Raw genomic sequence first — 25,266 nt, forward strand, 5'->3', positions numbered from 1 at the left:
AAACTTTTTTCCAGCCTTAATGGCCTCTCGGATACCTGGCACGATGAATTAAGCAAGATCATTTCAATTTATTTAGTTCATATAGCGCTAAATCACAGAAAAGTTGCCTCAAGGCGCTTCACACAGGTAAGGTCAAACCTTACCAACCCCTAGAGCAAGCACACAGGCGACAGTGGTAAGGAAAAACTCCCTCTGATGATACTGAGGAAGAAACCTCAAACAGACCAGACTGAAAGGGGTGACCCACTGCTTAGGCCATTCTACCAAAAAGGTTTACAATACAGTACATAACACAACAACAACTCTCATCAGTTGTTGTTGTGTTATATTCTGTAGGACATAACAACAGTCATGCTGCAGATTTTTATGGACGCAGCAGATGAGGAAGAAATATTTTGGAGCTTTGCTCACCAACAAGATTCAAGTTCATCAATAAGGTAAGAAACCAGACGAGTAACTCAAATGCTCTTGAATGAAATGAAGTCTGTATTACGTAGCAAAGTAGTATTAATAATACTCATTATGACTGTTAAATGGAACAGTCTAATTAAACAAAATGTACCTTTGGGGGTGGGGGCTCAAGTGTGCTTAGGCACTGCATAGATGTCCTGTTGTGAATATGCCCTAAGAGCCATCAAGCAGAACATAATTTTGCAGCATGAGTTCTGATTGAGAAAGTGATCGAATAATGATGTTCCAACTACGATCTCTAAAGCTGCTGGCTGAGTTTGGCGCAGAGTTTTCCTGAGCTACAACTTGGTGTGGCCAGTGTGCCACCCTGGTCAGGTCGCTGGGCATAGATGAGCACAATTTGGGAAAGCTTTGCCAAACTTGTGCCGGGTTTTAAACATGTTCACAATTTTATGGCTGCACAGAAGGGCCTCCAGTGGTGTTGGCGACCCAGAGTTCAGCGTAAGGCGTGTTTACGTGCAACTACATCGAAAAGAATACAGGCAATAGTGGCAGCACCTCATAGTTTAGAAACATTCATCTATCCATCATCTATACCAGTTTAACTTGTTTGAAGGTTGTGAACACTCCTTCATAAAAGTGCAAAAAAGCAGTACAGCCAAAATTCTCAACACCAAGTTACTGTTTTTGATTTGAAATTTTGCATGTCCATGTCTACCAATTAAACAATGCCACGGGGTATCTTTGATTCCTGGGTTGCATTGATTGCATTTAACTAATTCTGACGGGATGAAGTGATACTTTTTGCAATGTAAAGGAAATATGACTGCAGACAACATAGGGAATTTCCGCCAGTAGAAGACACACATTCACGCAAAGTCCAACACCACTGTAAGTTTTACAAAGTCTAAACTTGAATTCCTGCCAAACACTCCGTTGTTTCTAAGTCAGCAGGTTCTCACCTGATTCCTACCCTTTTGATGGACTAAGATAATCTTTAGAGTGAAGTATTTACCCAAAGGACCTAAAACAGTCTCCACTCCCGAGCGGACCCGAGAATCCAGGTCTAGGGTTATGTAGTGTTTAGTTAGAAATGATTGGTGGCCCTTCCTTTCACTCGTCTGCCTGGTACACCACTTTATAAAGACTGCACTTAAATTCTTGGGCCATCAGAGGGGCAGACGGCCGATGTAAACATAGTAAATAGCACATCCATCAGGTTCACTGAGTGCAGGCCATCCAGAAACAAGTGGTCTGCTACTAAACATTTTTGTCACATCAAAACAATTTTACACAAAAAGATCATTAATAATACTTGGGATGTGCAGCTGAGATAATGCAGTAGGAAGTGGGGTTAAATACAGAGACTAATTACAAAAAAACAAAAAATAATCTGTATGATTCAAGAAAACGGAAACGTATTGATCACAACAACAACAATAATAATAACAAGAGCAATCAGAGATTTCTGACGTGTGCCAATCTGGATCCGGATCACCTCCAAAATTCAGTGGAGTCTTCCAGGCCCTAATATCTATCTGTGGTGCGAATTTGGCAAGAATCCGTGAAGTTGTTTTGAAGTAATCCTTCCAAGCCTATATAAAGGAAAATCTTGAGCCAGAATCCGAATCATCTCCAAACTTTTATGGAGTCTTCCATAGCCTAATATGTATCCGTGGTGAAAATTTGATGAGAATCCGTGAAGTAGTTTTGACGTAATCCTTCAAAGCCTATATAAAGTGAAATTTGATCCACAATCTGGATCTGGATATGGATCCAGACCCCCTCCAAAATTTAATGGAGTCTTCCATGGCCTAATATGTATCTTTGTTGAAAAAGTCTTCAAAATCTGTGCTGCAGTTTTGATGTAATCCTTCAAAGCCTATACAAAGTGAAACTTGATCCAGAATATGTATCGGGATCACCTCCAAAATTTAATGGAGTCTTCCATGGCCTAATACGTATCTGTATTGAAAATTTCATCAAAATCCGTGCAGTAGTTTTGATGTAATCCTGCAACAAGAATCCTTCAAAGGCTATAAAAAGTGAAATTTGATCCAGAATCAGGATCCAGATCACCTCCAAAATGTAATGGATTCTTCCATAGCCTAATACGTAACTGTGGTGAAAATATCATCAAAATCCGGGCAGTAGTTTTGATCTAATCCTGCTAACAGACAGACAGACAAATAAATAAAAAAATGCAGATGATTTTATTACACCCTTGGCGGACGTAATAATAATAAATGTTTGTAATCAAAGTGATCAGGTTAGGTAAGATGCAAGTCCCATAGACCCTGAGGCCCATCAGACCAGCGTTTAAACCTGGATTTTGGAGTCTGAAGTGGTTAAGAATTGACAACTCTCCCTGGATGAGATGCCAGTCCACTGTTGGTTACTTGTCCAGCAAGGCCAGTACCCTGGTACAGCTGGGTGGACCTTGTACAATGTCTTGTCGAAGGACACAACACAGATAGCCTGATGCAAACACCTAGAAATCAAACCCCATTCTATATACTGGAGAATAGGTCAGGAATAACTCAAATTAGATCAGAACCAATTTTAACCATCTAGTCTAAAGCTGAGAAACATTAAAAAAAGAAGAGTCCAGGATATTTTATGATGGAACTGCAATTTGTTTTCATGAATAGCAAACAGTAAATATGTGCCAGGAGGAAAATATATTTCAGATATCATATAGTGGTAGTATCATTGTAGGTATAATCGTTAGACACATATACTCAACAAAAATATAAACGCAACACTTTTGGTTTTGCTCCCATTTTGTATGAGATGAACTCAAAGATCTAAAACTTTTTCCACATACACAATATCACCATTTCCCTCAAATATTGTTCACAAACCAGTCTAAATCTGTGATAGTGAGCACTTCTCCTTTGCTGAGATAACCCATCCCACCTCACAGGTGTGCCATATCAAGATGCTGATTAGACACCATGATTAGTGCACAGGTGTGCTTTAGACTGTCCACAATAAAAGGCCACTCTGAAAGGTGCAGTTTTATCACACAGCACAATGCCACAGATGTCGCAAGATTTGAGGGAGCGTGCAATTGGCATGCTGACAGCAGGAATGTCAACCAGAGCTGTTGCTCGTGTATTGAATGTTCATTTCTCTACCATAAGCCATCTTCAAAGGCGTTTCAGAGAATTTGGCAGTACATCCAACCAGCCTCACAACCGCAGACCACGTGTAACCACACCAGCCCAGGACCTTCACATCCAGCATGTTCACCTCCAAGATCGTCTGAGACCAGCCACTCGGACAGCTGCTGAAACAATCGGTTTGCATAACCAAAGAATTTCTGCAGAAACTGTCAGAAACCGTCTCAGGGAAGCTCATCTGCATGCTCGTCATCGTCATCGGGGTCTCGACCTGACTCCAGTTCGTCGTCGTAACCGACTTGAGTGGGCAAATGCTCACATTCGCTGGCGTTTGGCACGTTGGAGAGGTGTTCTCTTCAACTCTATGCGAAGGAGATGTGTTGCAGTGCATGAGGCAAATGGTGGTCACACCAGATACTGACTGGTATCCCCCCTCAATAAAACAAAACTGCACCTTTCAGAGTGGCCTTTTATTGTGGGCAGTCTAAGGCACACCTGTGCACTAATCATGGTGTCTAATCAGCATCTTGATATGGCACACCTGTGAGGTGGGATGGATTATCTCAGCAAAGGAGAAGTGCTCACTATCAGATTTAGACTGGTTTGTGAACAATATTTGAGGGAAATGGTGATATTGTGTATGTGGAAAAAGTTTTAGATCTTTGAGTTCATCTCATACAAAATGGGAGCAAAACCAAAAGTGTTGCGTTTATATTTTTGTTGAGTACTTGTAAATGTAATAACTTAAGATCAAGACATGCCCAGATACTTTATACAACCCCAATTCCAATGAAGTTGGGACGTTGTGTAAAATGTAAATAAAAACAGAATACAATGACTTGCAAATCCTCTTCAACCTATATTCAATTGAATACACCACAAAGACAAGATATTTAATGTTCAAACTGATAATCTTTGTTGTTTTTGTGCAAATATTTGGTCATTTTGAAATGGATGCCTGCAACATGTGTCAAAAAAGCTGGGATGGGCCAACAAAAGACTGGGAAAGTTGATGAATGCTCAAAGAACACCTAATTGAAAACAGGTGAGTGTCATGATTGGGTATAAAAGGAGCATCCCCAAAAGGCTCAGCCATTCACAAGCAAAGATGGGGTGAGGATCACCACTTTGTGAACAACTGCGTGAAAAAAAAGTCTAACAGTTTAAGAACAATGTTTCTCAATGTTCAATGTGCAATTTAGGGATTCCATCATCTACAGTCCATAATATAATCAGAAGATTCAGAGAATCTGGAGAACTTTCTACATGTAAGTGGCAAGGCCGAAAACCAACATTGAATGCCCGTGACCTTTGATCCCTCAGGCGGCACTGCATTAAAAACTGACATCATTGTGTAAAGGATCTTACCGCATGGGCTCAGGAACACTTCAGAAAACCATTGTCAGTTAACACAGTTCGTCGCTACATCTACAAGTGCAAGTTAAAACTCAACCATGCAACGAGAAAGCCATACATCAACAACATCCAGAAACACCACGAAGCTCATTTGAAATAGACAGACACCAAGTGGAAAAGTGTGCTGTGGTCTGATGAGATCACATTTCAAATTGCTTTTGGAAATCATGGACGTTGTGTCCTCCAGACAAAAGAGGAAAAGGACCATCCAGATTGTTACCCGTGCAAAGTTCAAAAGCCAGCATCTGTGATGGTATGAGGTGGGGGGGTGTTAGTGCCCATGGCATGGGCAACTTACACATCTGTGATGGCACCATCAGTGCTGAAAGGTACATCCAGGTTTTGCCATCCAAGCAATGTGTTTTTCAGGGACGTCCCTGCTTATTTCAGCAAGACAATGCCAAGCCACATTCTGCACGTGTTACAACAGCGTAGCTACGTAGTAAAACAGTACGGGTACTAGACTGACCTGCCCGCAGTACAGACCTGTCACCCACTGAAAATGCGCAGCGTATTATGAAGCGCAAAATACGACAACAGAGGCCCCGGACTGTTGAACAACTGAAGTCATACATCAAGCAAGAACAGGAAAGAATTCCACCTACAAAGCTTCAACAATTAGTGTCCTCAGTTCCCAAATGCTTATTGGGTGTTGTTAGAAGGAAAGGCAGCTTTTTTGAAACGTGTTGCAGGCATCTGTTTCAAAATGAGCACATATTTGCACAAAAACAAAGTTTATCAGTTTGAACATTAAGTATCTTGTGTTTGTGGTGTATTCAATTGGTGGTGGAGGGTGGACTTTTTTCTGGTTCCGGAGCACAGCGGTGTTCTGCTGTATCTGTTAGCTGTTTGAACTGAGCTGTTTGAGTTCTTTGAATTAACAGTCTTTTTCAAGACTTTTTTACTTTTTTTTTACTTTTTCACCGTGCTCCAACGCCTAAAGAAGACCTCTAACGGTCGAAGCATCGCGACGGAGCTCTTTTATCAGCTAACCTTCATCAGCGTTGGCAAGCTAACTAGCTTGCTAACGCTTTCGTTTTTATTTTTATTTTTTAGCACTGTTGTCGTGCTGCTCCACAGCCTGCCTAGTGGATTTTTATTTTATTTTAGCACTGTTGTCGTGCGTTACCTGTGCTGCTCCACAGCCTGTTCAGTGGATTTTTATTGTATTTTTTGGCGCTGTTGTCGTGCGTTGCCTGTGCTGCTCCACAGCCTGTTCAGTGGATTTTATTTTATTTTAGCACTGTTGTCGTGCGTTACCTGTGCTGCTCCACAGCCTGTCCAGTGGATTTTTATTTTATTTTATTTTTTACCACTGTTGTCGTGTGTTACCTGTGCTGCTCCACAGCCTGTCCAGTGGATTTTTATTTTATTTTTAGCACTGTTGTCGTGTGTTACCTGTGCTGCTCCACAGCCTGTTCAGTGGATTTTTATTTTATTTTTTAGCACTGTTGTCGTGCGTTACCTGTGCTGTTCCACAGCCTGTCCAGTGGATTTTTATTTTATTTTTTACCACTGTTGTCGTGTGTTACCTGTGCTGCTCCACAGCCTGTTCAGTGGATTTTTGTTTTGTTTTTTTAGCACTGTTGTCGTGTGTTACCTGTGCTGCTCCACAGCCTGTCTAGTGGATTTTTATTTTATTTTTTACCACTGTTGTCGTGTGTTACCTGTGCTGCTCCGCAGCCTGTCCAGTGGATTTTTATTTTATTATTATTATTTTTTATTTTTTTTTATTTTTTTATTTTTTTTTTAGCACTGTTGTCGTGCGTTACCTGTGCTGCTCCACAGCCTGTCCAGTGGATTTTTATTTTATTTTTTACCACTGTTGTCGTGCGTTACCTGTGCTGCTCCACAGCCTGTCCAGTGGATTTTGATTTTTATTTTATTTTTTTGGGCGCTGTTGTCGTGCGTTACCTGTGCTGCTCCACAGCCTGTCCAGTGGATTTTTATTTAGCGCTGTTGTCGTGCGTTACCTGTGCTGTTCCACAGCCTGTCTAGTGGATTTTTATTTTGTTTTAGCACTGTTGTCGTGCGTTGCCTGTGCTGCTCCACAGCCTGTCCAGTGGATTTTTATTTTTATTTTATTTTATTTTTTAGCACTGTTGTTGTGCGTTACCTGTGCTGCTCCACAGCCTGTCCAGTGGATTTTTATTTTGTTTTAGCACTGTTGTTGTGCGTTACCTGTGCTGCTCCACAGCCTGTCTAGTGGATTTTTATTTTGTTTTAGCACTGTTGTCGTGCGTTACCTGTGCTGCTCCACAGCCTGTCTAGTGGATTTTTATTTTGTTTTAGCACTGTTGTTGTGTGTTACCTGTGCTGCTCCACAGCCTGTCTAGTGGATTTTTATTTTGTTTTAGCACTGTTGTTGTGCGTTACCTGTGCTGCTCCACAGCCTGTCTAGTGGATTTCTATTTTGTTTTAGCACTGTTGTCGTGCGTTACCTGTGCTGCTCCACAGCCTGTCTAGTGGATTTTTTTTTTTTGTTTTAGCACTGTTGTCGTGCGTTGCCTGTGCTGCTCCACAGCCTGTCCAGAGAATTTTTATTTTTATTTTATTTTATTTTTTAGCACTGTTGTTGTGCGTTACCTGTGCTGCTCCACAGCCTGTCCAGTGGATTTTTATTTTTATTTTATTTTTTAGCACTGTTGTTGTGCATTACCTGTGCTGCTCCACAGCCTGTCTAGTGGATTTTTATTTTATTTTAGCACTGTTGTCGTGCGTTACCTGTGCTGCTCCACAGCCTGTCTAGTGGATTTTTATTTTGTTTTAGCACTGTTGTCGTGCGTTGCCTGTGCTGCTCCACAGCCTGTCCAGTGGATTTTGATTTTGATTTTATTTTTTTTTGGCACTGTTGTCGTGTGTTACCTGTGCTGCTCCACAGCCTGTCTAGTGGATTTTTATTTATTTTTTACCACTGTTGTCGTGTGTTACCTGTGCTGCTCCGCAGCCTGTCCAGTGGATTTTTATTTTATTATTTTATTTTATTTATTTATTTATTTTTATTTTTTTAGCGCTGTTGTCGTGCGTTACCTGTGCTGCTCCACAGCCTGTCCAGTGGATTTTTATTTTATTTTTTAGCACTGTTGTCGTGCGTTACCTGTGCTGCTCCACAGCCTGTCCAGTGGATTTTTATTTTATTTTTTAGCACTGTTGTCGTGCGTTACCTGTGCTGCTCCACAGCCTGTCCAGTGGATTTTGATTTTTATTTTATTTTTTTGGGCGCTGTTGTCATGCGTTACCTGTGCTGCTCCACAGCCTGTCCAGTGGATTTTTATTTACCGCTGTTGTCGTGCGTTACCTGTGCTGCTCCACAGCCTGTCTAGTGTCGGATTCCCTGTTTGGGAATCCGCTAGCTTAGCGTAGCTACTAGCTCTTAGCCGTTTTAGCATGGCGGCTTCTCCTGTCTCTCCCGTACTTTTCTGCTCTGGGTGTGAAATGTTTAGTTATTCCTCGGCCTCTTTTAGCAGTAACGGTACATGTAATAAGTGCAGCTTATTCGTAGCTTTGGAGGCCAGGCTGGGCGAATTGGAGGCTCGGCTCCGCACCGTGGAAAATTCTACAGCTAGCCAGGCCCCTGTAGTCGGTGCGGACCAAGGTAGCTTAGCCGCCGTTAGTTCCCCCCTGGCAGACCCCGTGCAGTCGGGAAGGCAGGCTGACTGGGTGACTGTGAGGAGGAAGCGTAGCCCTAAACAGAAGCCCCGTGTACACCGTCAACCCGTTCACATCTCTAACCGTTTTTCCCCACTCGACGATACACTCGCCGAGGATCAAACTCTGGTTATTGGCGACTCTGTTTTGAGAAATGTGAAGTTAGCGACACCAGCAACCATTGTCAATTGTCTTCCGGGGGCCAGAGCAGGCGACATCGAAGGACATTTGAAATTGCTGGCTAAGGCTAAGCGTAAATTTGGTAAGATTGTAATTCACGTCGGCAGTAATGACACTCGGTTACGCCAATCGGAGGTCACTAAAATTAACATTGAATCGGTGTGTAACTTTGCAAAAACAATGTCGGACTCTGTTGTTTTCTCTGGGCCCCTCCCCAATCAGACCGGGAGTGACATGTTTAGCCGCATGTTCTCCTTGAATTGCTGGCTGTCTGAGTGGTGTCCAAAAAATGAGGTGGGCTTCATTGATAATTGGCAAAGCTTCTGGGGAAAACCTGGTCTTGTTAGGAGAGACGGCATCCATCCCACTTTAGAGGGAGCAGCTCTCATTTCTAGAAATCTGGCCAATTTTTTGGGATCCTCCAAACTGTGACTGTCTAGCGTTGGGACCAGGAGGCAGAGCTGTGGTCTTATACACCTCTCTGCAGCTTCTCTCCCCCTGCCATCCCCCTATTACCCCATCCCCGTAGAGACGGTGCCTGCTCCCAGACCACCAATAACTAGCAAAAATCTATTTAAGCATAAAAATTCAAAAAGAAAAAATAATATAGCACCTTCAATTGCACCACAGACTAAAACAGTTAAATGTGGTCTATTAAACATTAGGTCTCTTTCTTCTAAGTCCCTGTTGGTAAATGATATAATAATTGATCAACGTATTGATTTATTCTGCCTAACAGAAACTTGGTTACAGCAGGATGAATATGTTAGTTTAAATGAGTCAACACCCCCGAGTCACACTAACTGTCAGAATGCTCGTAGCACGGGCCGGGGCGGAGGATTAGCAGCAATCTTCCATTCCAGCTTATTAATTAATCAAAAACCTAGACAGAGCTTTAATTCATTTGAAAGCTTGTCTCTTAGTCTTGTCCATCCAAATTGGAAGTCCCAAAAACCAGTTTTATTTGTTATTACCTATCGTCCACCTGGTCGTTACTGTGAGTTTCTCTGTGAATTTTCAGACCTTTTGTCTGACTTAGTGCTTAGCTCAGATAAGATAATTATAGTGGGCGATTTTAACATCCACACAGATGCTGAGAATGACAGCCTCAACACTGCATTTAATCTATTATTAGACTCTATCGGCTTTGCTCAAAAAGTAAATGAGTCCACCCACCACTTTAATCATATTTTAGATCTTGTTCTGACTTATGGTATGGAAATAGAAGACTTAACAGTATTCCCTGAAAACTCCCTTTTGTCTGATCATTTTTTAATAACATTTACATTTACCCTGATGGACTACCCTGCAGTGGGGAATAAGTTTCATTACACTAGAAGTCTTTCAGAAAGCGCTGTAACTAGGTTTAAGGATATGATTCCTTCTTTATGTTCTCTAATGTCATATACCAACACAGAGCAGAGTAGCTACCTAAACTCTGTAAGGGAGTTAGAGTATCTTGTCAATAGTTTTACATCCTCATTGAAGACAACTTTGGATGCTGTAGCTCCTCTGAAAAAGAGAGCTTTAAATCAGAAGTGTCTGACTCCGTGGTATAACTCACAAACTCGTAGCTTAAAGCAGATAACCCGTAAGTTGGAGAGGAAATGGCGTCTCACTAATTTAGAAGATCTTCACTTAGCCTGGAAAAAGAGTTTGTTGCTCTATAAGAAAGCCCTTCGTGAAGCTAGGACATCTTTCTACTCATCACTAATTGAAGAAAATAAGAACAACCCCAGGTTTCTTTTCAGCACTGTAGCCAGGCTGACAAAGAGTCAGAGCTCTATTGAGCTGAGTATTCCATTAACTTTAACTAGTAATGACTTCATGACTTTCTTTGCTAACAAAATTTTGACTATTAGAGAAAAAATTACTCATAACCATCCCAAAGATGTATCGTTATCTTTGGCTGCTTTCAGTGATGCCGGTATTTGGTTAGACTCTTTCTCTCCGATTGTTCTGTCTGAGTTATTTTCATTAGTTACTTCATCCAAACCATCAACATGCTTATTAGACCCCATTCCTGCCAGGCTGCTCAAGGAAGTCCTACCATTATTTAATGCTTCAATCTTAAATATGATCAATCTATCTTTGTTAGTTGGTTATGTACCACAGGCCTTTAAGGTGGCAGTAATTAAACCATTACTTAAAAAGCCATCACTTGACCCAGCTATCTTAGCTAATTATAGGCCAATCTCCAACCTTCCTTTTCTCTCAAAGATTCTTGAGAGGGTCGTTGTAAAACAGCTAACTGATCACCTGCAGAGGAATGGTCTATTTGAAGAGTTTCAGTCAGGTTTTAGAATTCATCATAGTACAGAAACAGCATTAGTGAAGGTTACAAATGATCTTCTTATGGCTTCGGACAGTGGACTTATCTCTGTGCTTGTTCTGTTGGACCTCAGTGCTGCTTTTGATACTGTTGACCATAAAATTTTATTACAGAGATTAGAGCATGTCATAGGTATTAAAGGCATTGCGCTGCGGTGGTTTGAATCATATTTGTCTAATAGATTACAGTTTGTTCATGTAAATGGGGAATCTTCTTCACAGACTAAAGTTAATTATGGAGTTCCACAAGGTTCTGTGCTAGGACCAATTTTATTCACTTTATACATGCTTCCCTTGGGCAGTATTATTAGACGGTATTGCTTAAATTTTCATTGTTACGCAGATGATACCCAGCTTTATCTATCCATGAAGCCAGAGGATACGCACCAATTAGCTAAACTGCAGGATTGTCTTACAGACATAAAGACATGGATGACCTCTAATTTCCTGCTTTTAAACTCAGATAAAACTGAAGTTATTGTACTTGGCCCCACAAATCTTAGAAGCATGGTGTCTAACCAGATCGTTACTCTGGATGGCATTTCCCTGATCTCTAGTAATACTGTGAGAAATCTTGGAGTTATTTTTGATCAGGATATGTCATTCAAAGCGCATATTAAACAAATATGTAGGACTGCCTTTTTGCATTTACGCAATATCTCTAAAATCAGAAAGGTCTTGTCTCAGAGTGATGCTGAAAAACTAATTCATGCATTTGTTTCCTCTAGGCTGGACTATTGTAATTCATTATTATCAGGTTGTCCTAAAAGTTCCCTAAAAAGCCTTCAGTTGGTTCAGAATGCTGCAGCTAGAGTACTGACGGGGACTAGCAGGAGAGAGCATATCTCACCCGTGTTGGCCTCCCTTCATTGGCTTCCTGTTAATGCTAGAATAGAATTTAAAATTCTTCTTCTTACTTATAAGGTTTTGAATAATCAGGTCCCATCTTATCTTAGGGACCTCGTAGTACCATATTACCCCATTAGAGCGCTTCGCTCTCAGACTGCGGGCTTACTTGTAGTTCCTAGGGTTTGTAAGAGTAGAATGGGAGGCAGAGCCTTCAGCTTTCAGGCTCCTCTCCTGTGGAACCAGCTCCCAATTCAGATCAGGGAGACAGATACCCTCTCTACTTTTAAGATTAGGCTTAAAACTTTCCTTTTCGCTAAGGCTTATAGTTAGGGCTGGATCGGGTGACCCTGGACCATCCCTTGGTTATGTTGCTTTAGACGTAGACTGTGTTTCATAATTATTGTATGGCCTTGCCTTGCAATGTGGAGCGCCTTGGGGCAACTGTTTGTTGTGATTTGGCGCTATACAAGAAAAAAGTTGATTGATTGATTGATTTACGTTTTTCACAACGTCCCAACTTCATTGGAACTGGGGTTGTATTAAAGCATACCATAAGTAACCTTTAGGAAGCAGATGAGTTGAATAGGTTTTGTAGGAGTTCTGTATGCTCTGCGCTGCAGACCGCACTATAGATCCTCAAGACAGGGCCCCAAGTAAATTAATTCTGCGCATTTGGATATTAACGTGTGGAAACCTTGGCAGGATATTCTGCACCCGAAGTGTCTCTTTTCTCCTTTGCTGGGATGCTGTTTTATCACAATACTTTTATTTATACTCCTCATAAGGAGTTGCAGAAACTATAGTATTTACACAAATAAATGAGTCATATTCAAGTAGAAAAAAAAAAATAAAAAAGTACATTTCCTGTGAAGCATAATTCTAATTAAAACATACTGTGGTTATTACAAAATCTTAGAGGCTTGATGCATTTGCAGAAAGGAGACCACAGCAAGAAAAATAGCTGCCAACACTAGTATTCAGACGGCATTATTTTTTGTGGCACCGGGTTACATTTTGTGGGAAAATTGGCTGGATTTTTGTGCTACACGACAAAATAGTGAGCAGACAGTAAGGGGGATTGCCGTCCTGCTTGTAAAACTGAGCTGAAGGTTTCAGAGTTTCTCACAACGGCAGCTGGCGGAACAAGTGAAAGGCCAATGGAAAAATCACTTCCAAATGTTTACCCTCTTCAGTAAAAAGAAAGAGGTCTATGGAGTGATGCACGAGAAGAGGAGGAGAGTTTTTAAGTTCTAAACAGACTCTTTGACCCAAAGTGCTGCAGGTACTTCTTTGATGCCTCATATGCTGATTTTGTAGTAAAGGTGAGTGCAAATGTTACCGTTTGCTCAGACTCTTCATGAAGATCCATATTTTTGTGCACCATGCTGCAAATCAAGAACACTTAGGCATTCTCAGGGTAGGTAAAGATACTACGTGGATGGATGGATGAGATTTATTGTCATTATACAAGTGCAACACCAACGAGATTACATCCACACTCCAATTACCACAGACAAGATACAGCAACTAATCCACAATAATTACTTGCTTACCGTAATTCTGATGTGTGCCATTATTAAAGACAACACATATAGATGTGACACTGTTTATGTGCACTAAACTTTTAAACAGTCCGTTTTCTGAATTGAGGTGATGTGAGTGTGGGGGGACCACAGCAACATGTAGTTGTGCAACCGCCAACTTGGGGGGGCCACAGCAGCTAAAACTGTGCGGCCCCCCGGGGGGGGGGGAAGGGAGTGGCGTGAGCGGGGGCTGGGATGGGGACAGGAGGGGTGGGAGCATGCTTTCAGTCTCTGTCCATGTGTGAGTGGCAAATGAGCCAGTTTCTGTCCGTGTGTGCTGGAGTTGCAGAAGATAAGAAAGAAGGCAGCCGAATAGTTCACCAAAGCTGAAGAAATTCTTCTGGAGGAAAAAAATGGGGCATTTTGTCCTTCAGAGGCTGATAAGCCTGCCATGTTTATGGCTGAGCAGTGAAAAACACCTTTACAGCTTCACATGAACAACCAGATCCAATGATGAATATTCCCTGGTCTCCGACATCTTCCTTTGCAAGGTGTGCATTTGCTCCGAGATGTTATCCAATTTGCGTCTGAGTTCAAGGGTTAACACAGTCTGAGAATGTATCGCCTTGCGCAACTCAATCATGATGGACAGGTGAGGGGTCGTGGTTCTGGTGGCAGCCGTCTTGCCAGTTCTCAGGTAGGTCAGGGCAGCACATAAACCAATAAGTACCAGCCCTCCTACAATAAAACCAAATATAAATAAATCCTCGGTGTCCTCCACAGAGAATGGCACAAAGCATCTGACACGCCATGTCTCCCAGGAGTCAAGAACATAGCCCGCAGGGTAGGTTCCATCTGGGCACGCAGGGTCCCCCGGCCCTGATTTCCTTGTTGAAAACAATGGTGTCAATAGCATTCAGAGACCAGCTGATCAATTCCCTGGTTAATCCAATATAGTTTGAAGAATTCACAGTCTGGTGAAGTAGGGGACTTGAAGGTTGGAGCAGAGATAGAGGAGAGAGGAGGAGATACGACCGCCCTCGCTGGAGTCCCAAGCTGTTACGTACTTTCACTTTCACAGCATAACAAACATGATTCAGAATTCCTCAGTTACAAATAAAGTCCAACTTGTCAACTTGCTTGAACACCTCATACCCGGAGTTAACAACCTAGGATGGCTGTTCCAAGCAACTACAGTAGGTGAAAGCTGTATGTTTGACTGTTTTTAGCACTTATGACGGTGTGCAATTTAAGTCCTACACGCAGTACTGTCTTACAGCTGTGTGCAGACATGGTACTGAGATGTTTTTATTTGTGAAATACCACATAATGTGCCGTTTATCAAATAACTGGCTAACCTGGTAGATGTCGCTAACAACGCCACGCTACAAACTGAGCAGTAAATTGAAACTATCACATCTTCTGCACCAGGTCTCTTTGGTGGATGCAGATTTGTTTTGTAGCTATCTGTACTCCAAAAGACCAAGCACAACAAAGCCTTTCTTGGAGGCATCCATCTCGTTGTCTCAATTGAGGTCTGGAAATTGTAACATGAAAATGGGTTGTGGAATCATTCCCAATTGCAACTTACAACCTTTGAGGCAACTGGAACACAGCATAAGACCATTAAAGTGTTTCAATTAGACAACACTGTTTCATGTTTGAAGGTTTGGGGACTGCTGTCTTCTCGCATGGATAGAAGCACAACATATACAATCTACAGCGTATCCAAAAAGTATTCACAGCCTTTCACTTTTTCCACATTTTATGTTACAGCCTTATTTCAAAATGGATGAAATTAATGTGTTTCCTCAAAATTCTACACACAATACCACATAACGTTGTTAAATTCACTGATCATAGTCAATCGAAGCATAGGCTGCATGAACCTCCTCTCATATAGCGAAACTGTGCAGTGGCTGAACATTTTATTACAGATTCTCCATAGCACCGTTGATTTTTAAGGAATCAGCAGGTGGTTAGTTTGGCAGAAGGGCAAAAGTTTCACCCTTGAGCAAACTAACTCAAGTGAGAAGCTAGTAGCCTCTGTCAGTACTTACTTACTTACTTATGACTAAAGATACATAGTCCTAAATCTGTTGACAAGGGGGAAATTAGTAAAAAAAAAAAAAGAAAAAAAAATCTACTGAACTATCATATGACTTTGCTTCTTTTCTTGTATTACATGTCTGAAAATTCTTTGTTGCACTTTGTTTATATGATCTGTGTTATTGTTAGACTGGCCTAGGCACTGGAACACCACTCTTGAGTCTGGTCTGCTTGAGGTTTTTTCCTTAAAAAAAACACCAGAGGAAGTTTTTCCTTAGACCTTACCCTTGTGAAGTGCTTTGGGGCACCTTATTTTGTGATTTGGTGCTATATAAATAAATTGAACTGAAATTCTTACACTAACGTTTATTTCAGAGTTTGCTTTTTGAAGAACAGTGGGGTAAAATTTGTATTTGTGTGAGAAAAAAATAAAAGAATACAGATGTGTCCAGATAGATACAATATGTTGAAGGTGGGATTTGTTAGAAGGAAAAACAAAATAAATAAAGTTAAGACATTAGACTACTGTTGTTCTTTTAAGGTTGCAGTCTGGCTCGAATAGTGATTGCGTACCACATGTAATGGAGGGAAATGGCAAGCAGACTGTTTTATGAGCTGTTGTCTTTACTTTCCAGTCTATTGTGTATTATTTCCATGGTTTCATAACAACACATCAAATTAAATTGTAAAATATCTACAATGAGAATTGTTGTGGCTGTGGTGAATAAGGCAATACTTACTGCATTGGTGACTTCTATTTCGTAGACTCTCTGAAAGGATGTGCGGTCAAAGAAAACCAGCTTTCCATTTCCCTCGTCTTTTTTCACTGAAGTCCCCGTCACAAGAAGCTTGTCATCTGGGCTGAAACAGCAGTCAGTCCTGGTAGGAACAGTCACACAATATCGTCACATTTGTGTGTACACACAATTTACTCTTGGTGGCCATAAAACCTCTGCTTATTTCAAACTATATGCAACTTCAACCACACCTACTCCTAATTTCCATCACATGATGACTGTAGCCCGCAACAAGTCCAAACATGTCCATCAGCTGGGTGATAGGTATGTGTAATATTAAATTTAAAAAAAAGCATTTTTGGGGGATTGATCTGATGCATCAGTGTTTCAGTTTGTCCTCATTATATGCCATTTTAATTTTGTGTGTTACAAGTGATGGCTTTTATTGTTTTTGAGTAATCGTGTCAATCTACTTCCTTACTGCATTTTACAGGGTATGTACCCCTGGTCTTCCAAAGCCTAGGAATAAGAACAGTGATGAGGTAGAATGCAACAAAAACAGAAAAAAACCTCACATAGTGAAGTAGTTGGTCAGTCCGCTAGCTTCATTAACAGGCTTTTTGAAGTTGCGTATATCCCACAATTTCAAAGTGTCGTCACCTCAAAAAGACAAAGAGCAGAGTTGATCTTGTTGCACTGGCAGGTATTGTAGGTTTCTGAGGGAATGGAGGATTGCTTATTCATTTGGATGACTTTTCTTACCCCCACGTGAAGCTAAAGCCAGGCCATCGTAGGAAAATGCGAGGCAAGACGGGTCTGATCCGAGAGTGTGGGCCTGACGGCAGTGAAATTTAGTGTGGACCTAAAGCGAAATAAAAACAAGGTGAATATTACAGACTTGTCAAGATCATGACAGCAAGAAGTCACTGACTGAATGCACATACTGAAAGTCCAACTTTACAACAAATCCTGAAGTCATTACAGAGAAAATCATAAAATGCAGAACAAAAATTAATTCAGAGGGCAGTCCTGGATCCTTCACCAACTCTCCATTTCCATAAACTCACTCGTGGATCACTACTGATCATAGAACTTTTCTGTTGTACTGTGATTGCATCAGCACTTTACTACAGGAGTTGTAGTTGAAGCAATGCAGGAACAAAAAGACCTTTTTACTTTCCATGTATTGAAAACAGCACACTGTTTCAATTTCCTCTGAGAAAATTACATTATATATTTAAATATAAAACACAGTACAACTTATGAAACATAAGCTATTTTATGCACTACATCGACACTCTTCAGCAAGACTCGGGGCCACAAAGATTTACCTTGGCGAGCTTACATGACCGCACGCGGGTAAGTATTTGAAGTTTTCCTTTGGTCACACCTGAAATATTATTAAATATTCCTAAAACATGCAGCTGTCATGCGACTTTAAATGAAAAGCCTCAAAGTTTAACTGCCAAAACCAAACAATAAAACATCCTTCTCACTGCTACCTGGGTAAAAATTCTAGGTTGGTTCTTCAGAAATGACATAAATACTTTGAATAATTTTTAAAAAATAACTTTGTAATCATTTGTAAAATCTCCCAAATTAACTGCGCATTTAACACAAAGTCATTCCAACTGTACCGAAGGACAATCAAATGGTTGGGAAACACTGCTATAGAATGTGTGGCACCTGCAGTGTTTGACTAGCTACAATATGGGCATGTTTATATTTCTGCCTTGGTAACTGTTCCCCTGGCATGTTGCAGTATATGAGAACCTGATCTTCTTCAACTTGGCTGTTAACTGACGATCAGCATGTATCGCTGAAACCAAGAAGGCTAAGTGACATTTCATTTGAGGGTCATTCTATTAAGGTGAAAATGGATGGATTACAAAAGTTGGTGCAAGTGGAATCTCCCTTTTGTACTTGTTAAGAGTGAAAACACATGAACAGACTTAAGAGAAAGTGTGGAGAAAGGAATATGTGACAAGTACGCAGATTTTCCCCACACTTGATTAAAGTAATTGGAAAATATCTTCGTTCTCAGCAGTTCAGCCTTGTTCCATCCACATAAGCCCCTTTCACACCGACTCTGCGTAGAGTTGCATTGTGCTGAGTATCGAGTATGCTGGAATGGCTGCGTCATGAAAAAATGTGCACAGGGAGAAGCTTGCCCTGCCTCTTCTTCTGTGGTTTTGAAGCTTCACTACCAACAAAGTTCAGCGGGATGAATAAAATCGAGCAATGACGGTATGTACTCATAAAAAACCAAAAAGCATTTTTCGTTGGACTGCCATAGGGTAGCGTACAATAGCGTAGGCATGGTGTAGAGTAGCATAGTGCTGCGTAAACGTGCATAGAGCACTGTGTCCAGTACTTTACCCCAAATGTCCGCAAAACATTAAGCTGGTTTAATTTTTTAAACAGGTTTAATTTTTTGCATCCATTTCATGGACCCCTTTGGGACCCTCAGTGTATTGCCACGTAGGGCTGCATAAGCTTGACACCAGTGAGAAACGTTTAGAGAAACATTTGAACTTCTGGTACAAACTGATGACTCTGTTGCAACTTTCTCAGTAAGTGGTGGTGTGAGCAATTAACTATAACCTAACAAATACATGTGCCAAAGTCTGCAGCTCTGAACTAGAAATCGACCCCCCGCCCCACACACACACACACACACACACACACACACACACACACACACACACACACACACACACACACACACACACACACACACACACACACACACACACACAAGTATGGCTTTCTAGTACACAGTCAGTCTTTATATAGATACCAATTAGAATTATATAGATACACATTACATCATAGCTTCTGTTTCTATAATAAAATACCAGATTTATAGCTTAGCCTACTAACTATAATTTAATTTTACTACTAGTCTACATACTAAAATACCTATAGTACAATCTTCTCCTGTATTTAATTTAATTTTAATTTATTAATTTATATAGCGCCAAATCATGACAAAGTCGCACCAAGGCGCTTCACATAATTCACAACAACACAAATTAATCTAAATTCAAAATTAAAAGCAAGAAAAGCACAGTTAGAAGATAAAACACAGTAGAATAAAAAGAAATTACAAAGCAAACACAAACAGATTAAAAAATTAATGATAAGACAGTCTAAAAAAGTGGGTCTTCAGTCTTGATTTAAAAATCTCCACCGTGTCAGACTGCCGAATAACAGCAGGTAGATCATTCCAAAGAGCCGGACCACGGTAGGAGAAGGCTCTATACCCCAGAGACGTTTTGTTCATCCTCAGAACACACAGAAGCCCTGCGCCCTGCGAACGCAAAGGCCTCGCAGGTACGTAGGGCTTAACCAAGTCCGCCAAGTAGGAAGGCGCCAGTCCATGAACAATTTTATAAACCAACAATAAAACTTTAAAATCCAATCTGGCAGAAACCGGTAGCCAATGAAGGGATGCCAGAATGGGAGTAATGTGGTCAAACCTTCTACTTTGTGTCAAAATTCTGGCAGCAGCACTCTGCACCAACTGAAGTCCTCGAATGCTACACTGCGGCAGACCAGAAAATAAAGCATTACAATAATCCAATCTAGAACAGACAAATGCGTGAATCAGAGTCTCAGCATCAGCCATAGACAGGATGGGGCGAATCTTTGCTATATTTCTCAGAAGAAAGAAAGCAGTCCTCGTAATGTCCCTAATGTGGAGGTCAAAGGACAACGTAGGATCAAAGATTACCCCAAGGTTCCTCACTTTGTCAGTATGATGTATAACACATGAACCTAGGCTAAGCGCCAACTGATCAAATTGGTGCCGATGTCTTGCTGGGTCAAGAACCATCATTTCAGTCTTATCAGAGTTCAAAAGTAGAAAGTTGCTAGACATCCAACTTCTCACTGCTGCAAGACAGTCCTGTAAAGATTTTATGTGGACAGGATTTCCAGCAGCTATCAGCATATACAACTGAGTATCACGAGCATAACAATGAAAAGCAACCCCGAAACGCCGCAAAATGTTCCCAAGGGGTGCCATATACAGGGAAAAAAGCAAGGGACCCAGAACGGATCCCTGCGGAACCCCGAACTTCATGCCCTTAAAGTCAGAGGTAGTGTCATTGCACAAAACACAATGGGAACGACCAGACAGATAAGACGTCAGCCACACAAGAGCAGTTCCAGTAATCCCGAAACAGTTTTCTAGCCTATCAAGTAGAATATGATGATCAACTGTGTCAAACGCAGCACTGAGATCCAACAACACCAATGCTGTAGTAGTCTCCAAGTCCATTGCTCGCAGAAGATCATCAACTACTTTAATAAGTGCTGTTTCTGTGGAGTGATGTCTTCTAAAAGCAGACTGCAGTGGCTCAAAAAGGTCATTCTCAGTAAGATAGTCCACAAGCTGCTGTGAAACCACCTTTTCCAGAATTTTAGAGCAGAATGATAAATTTGATATCGGCCTATAATTTTTCAATTCACCAGGATCAAGATTAGATTTCTTGAGTAGTGGTTTAACCACTGCAGATTTAAAACAACTTGGAACAGATCCAGAGTTTAAAGAAAGGTTAACAATTTCCAGCACAGTCGGCCCAAGAATGGGCCAAAGATCCTTAAACAATTTTGTTGGTATAGGATCAAATAAACAAGTTGTGCTTCTAGTAGACATCACGAGTTTCGTCAGCACACCTTGTGAGATACTGTTAAATTCCGTGAATCTAGGTAGCACCTCAGTAGTAGTCCCCAGCTCAGTAGCTGGATACAATGATTCAACCAAAGTATGCTGAGATGTGCTCAACCTAATATCTTCTATTTTCTTTTCGAAATAGTCCAGAAAGTCCTGTGCTGAAAAAGGAGAACGACCAACAGGTGGCTGTCCATGAATAAGAAATGCCACTGTATCAAACAAGAACTTTGAGTTACGCTTGTTTTTGTTGATCAATTCAGAATAATACGCCTGCTTCGTAGCCAATAAAGCATGCTTATAATCTAAAATAGCTTCATGCCACGCAAGGTGAAACACCTCTAGTTTGGAACTACGCCATTTCCGTATTAATATTTAGGTTTTAAAACCTACTCTTGTATATTATATAATACCATATTTTTTGTATATGTTGTTTATTACCCTTATTTAATTATCAGTTATATATATGATGTCTTATCTTTCTTATGTCTTATTATTTATTATTATATATATCCTTTTTCTTGAGGCGCTTGGGTGGGTAGGGAGAGTTCCCATGTGATAAAAAAGCTTTTCAACCTACCATCCCTTGTTCTCAAGACCAGGCACCTAAGTGGCTCTACTCTACTCTTTTCTACTCTTCTATTTTACTCTTCCTTTTTAGATATACCTTAGTATACTAGTATAGTTTCACCTTAGAATTGGAATATAATATATAAGATATACCTACTGAATTTTCATTCAGAAAGGACAATGACCACAGTGCAGCAAAAAAGCGAAAGAATCATTCAGTTGATACAAGCACCAAATTTCATAGAAGTACTTCTGAGAAGTCCTTTTCCTAAAAAACAACAACAAAAAAAAACACACAAAAAACAAACAAACAAAAAAACAAAAGGCCATTCACCACATAAAATGAAGTCATTGTTTCATCTGTTCAACAGTTCATTCTGGAAGTTTTCAGTCTTCATGCACTGGTATGGGAAGAAAGAAAACTCCATCACAGAGAACCTCTCTGTGTGCTACTCTTTCCTAGTTTAGCCCACAAGCCAGTGCGGTTTACTGGGATGTGGCCATTGTCATGCACAAGCAACTACTTGGTCCCTAGGTAAGAGTTAAGTAAGCAGTGAAGACTAGTGTTCATCCAAAGGACATGGCTGACTTTAAAAACATAAAATACTACCTCTACTACTAAACCCTTACACACCACACACTATCGCATGTTCTGCAGCATATATGTATTACAGCATGCATGCACACTTACAACCCCTGGCAAAAATTATGGAATCACCAGCCTCGGAGGATGTTCATTCAGTCGTTTAATTTTGTAGGAAAAAAAAGCAGATCACAGACATGACACAAAACTAAAGTCATTTCAAATGGCAACTTTCTGGCTTTAAGAAACACTATAAGAAATCAGGAAAAAAAAATTGTGGCAGTCAGTAACGGTTACTTTTTTAGACCAAGCAGAGGGAAAAAAAATATGGAATCACTCAATTCTGAGGAAAAAATTATGGAATCATGAAAAAAAAGAACGCTCCAACACATCACTAGTATTTTGTTGCACCACCTCTGGCTTTTATAACCGCTTGCAGTCTCTGGGGCATGGACTTAATGAGTGACAAACAGTACTCTTCATCAATCTGGCTCCAACTTTCTCTGATTGCTGTTGCCAGATCAGCTTTGCAGGTTGAAGCCTCGTCATGGACCATTTTCTTCAACTTCCACCAAAGATTTTCAATTGGATTAAGATCCGGACTATTTGCAGGCCATGACATTGACCCTATGTGTCTTTTTGCAAGGAATGTTTTCACAGTTTTTGCTCTATGGCAAGATGCATTATCATCTTGAAAAATAATTTCATCATCCCCAAACATCCTTTCAATTGATGGGATAAGAAAAGTGTCCAAAATATCAACGTAAACTTGTGCATTTATTGATGATGTAATGACAGCCATCTCCCCAGTGCCTTTACCTGACATGCAGCCCCATATCATCAATGACTGTGGAAATGTACATGTTCTCTTCAGGCAGTCATCTTTATAAATCTCATTGGAACGGCACCAAACAAAAGTTCCAGCATCATCACCTTGCCCAATGCAGATTTGAGATTCATCACTGAATATGACTTTCATCCAGTCATCCACAGTCAACGATTGCTTTTCCTTAGCCCATTGTAACCTTGTTTTTTTCTGTTTAGGTGTTAATGAGGGCTTTCGTTTAGCTTTTCTGTATGTAAATCCCATTTCCTTTAGGCGGTTTCTTACAGTTCAGTCACAGACGTTGACTCCAGTTTCCTCCCATTCGTTCCTCATTTGTTTTGTTGTGCATTTTCGATTTTTGAGACATATTGCTTTAAGTTTTCTGTCTTGATGCTTTGATGTCTTCCTTGGTCTACCAGTATGTTTGTCTTTAACAACATTCCCATGTTGTTTGTATTTGGTCCAGAGTTTAGACACAGCTGACTGTGACATCTTTTGCAACATTGTGTGATGATTTACCCTCTTAAGAGTTTGATAATCCTCTCCTTTGTTTCAATTGACATCTCTCATGTTGGAGCCATGATTCATGTCAGTCCACTTGGTGCAACAGCTCTCCAAGGTGTGATCACTCCTTTTTAGATACAGACTAACGAGCAGATCTGATTTAATGCAGGTGTTAGTTTTGGGGATGAAAATTTACAGGGTGATTCCATAATTTATTCCTCAGAATTGAGTGATTCCATATTTTTTTCCCTCTGCTTGGTCTAAAAAAGTAACCGTTACTGACTGCCATAATTATTTTTCTTGATTTCTGATAGTGTTTCTTAAAGCCAGAAAGTTGCCATTTGAAATGACTTTAGTTTTGTGTCATGTCTGTGATCTGCTTTTTTTTTTCTACAAAATTAAACAACTGAATGAACATCCTCAGAGGCCGGTGATTCCATAATTATTGCCAGGGGTTGTATATACAATCTAAAAAGCATAAAACGATTTAAGTTAATTTCACATCCCCCCTAGTCCACAGTACAATATTTAACAGGTACTACATTGAAATAAACCAAGATTTTGCACATATATGATGAAAATACATATTTCCAGGTGCCATCTTGAAAACGTGGCCACCATCTTGAAAATTGTGTCAAATTTGAAGCTTATAACACAAAATGAAAATTGTAGTGGCTAAAAGCCCCCCACCCTTTTTGCAATGAGTAGAGACAGAAGTTCTATTGTGTCAAATGTGATGCTTGTATCAAGAAATGAAAGATTCTTATTACTATATGCATTTATCTTCTGCACTACCACTAATGTCAACAAGACAGTGATATAATAATTAACCAATGAATGAAAAATTGATTTACAGATAACAGATATGGCTACACTGACATGGTTACATACACTGGATTGATCTCAATGTGCTATAAACCAAAAGTGATTTTAATGTTACAAATTGGTTTAATTAATGTTGTTTCATGGGCATGTCTGCATCTTAAAACTTGTAAAAGCTCAAAGTCAACTCAAGGCTCATGTGAGACCGGTCACAGGAATGTTAGCTCACACGTAAATACAAAAAACAGCGTCTCAGCTGTGGTCTAATCTTATAACAAATGTGTGGCAATTGGTATTCACACTGCCATGACAACTGCCATCTACTGGATGGGAGTGTTCTTAAACAGAATTTTCAGTTTTCAAAGTGCCTTTTTTTTTTTTTACAAATGAAAAGAAAAGACATTTACAAACACAGATTTATTTGTAAAAAACCAACACACACATTACAATAACTTGTGTGTTGTTTTTTACATATACATAAACCGACCAACCACTGATGACAGGAAGCTCATTTTCCCATAATGCCTTCTGGCATGTGTGTGGGTCTGTAAATGCTCAAACCTTCAAAATTAGTACATTATTTTAAAACTAAAACATATAGTTGATATGTTCATTTTGTAAAAATGACAGAGGTGATGTTCATTTAGATAACCTGTCTGGAATTTGTTTGTTTAAAATTTTAACCATAAGTCAAAATTGCCTCTCCTGCAACACGTCTGCAAGAGTGTATGGCTGTGAAAATAAATGATCTTTTTTCTCTCCGGTCACCAGGTCTCTCTTTTGCTGAGAGAAGGTTGACCTCAGACAGAAGCGCTGGCTCGTTGTTGTTTGTGATTGCCTTTGAATTTACTCAGAAGTTCAGTACCTGCCGGTGTACTGGAGTCAATAATAAAAGTTATCGGTTTAGCTTTTAGCTGTAACTTCCGCAAAAAAAATTTTTTTTAGGGGTTTATCGGTTTAGCTTTATAAAAGTTAACTTTTCAATTAGCGGATTAATGGTTATCAAAGCTAACG

General features: G+C 40.3%; 1 protein-coding gene across 1 annotated transcript in view; it reads right to left on the minus strand.

Annotated features, from left to right (window-relative positions):
- Positions 1–25,266, minus strand: part of LOC117529259 (WD repeat-containing protein 70) — a 94,629-nt gene that overhangs the window by 22,646 nt on the left and 46,717 nt on the right. The window contains 3 exon segments of the mRNA XM_034191992.1: positions 16,273–16,411; positions 16,845–16,929; positions 17,032–17,131. Of these exon segments, the coding sequence (XP_034047883.1) occupies positions 16,273–16,411; positions 16,845–16,929; positions 17,032–17,131 (324 nt within the window).

This window comes from Thalassophryne amazonica, chromosome 17 (genome assembly GCF_902500255.1).
Source record: "Thalassophryne amazonica chromosome 17, fThaAma1.1, whole genome shotgun sequence".
NCBI lineage: Eukaryota > Metazoa > Chordata > Actinopteri > Batrachoidiformes > Batrachoididae > Thalassophryne > Thalassophryne amazonica.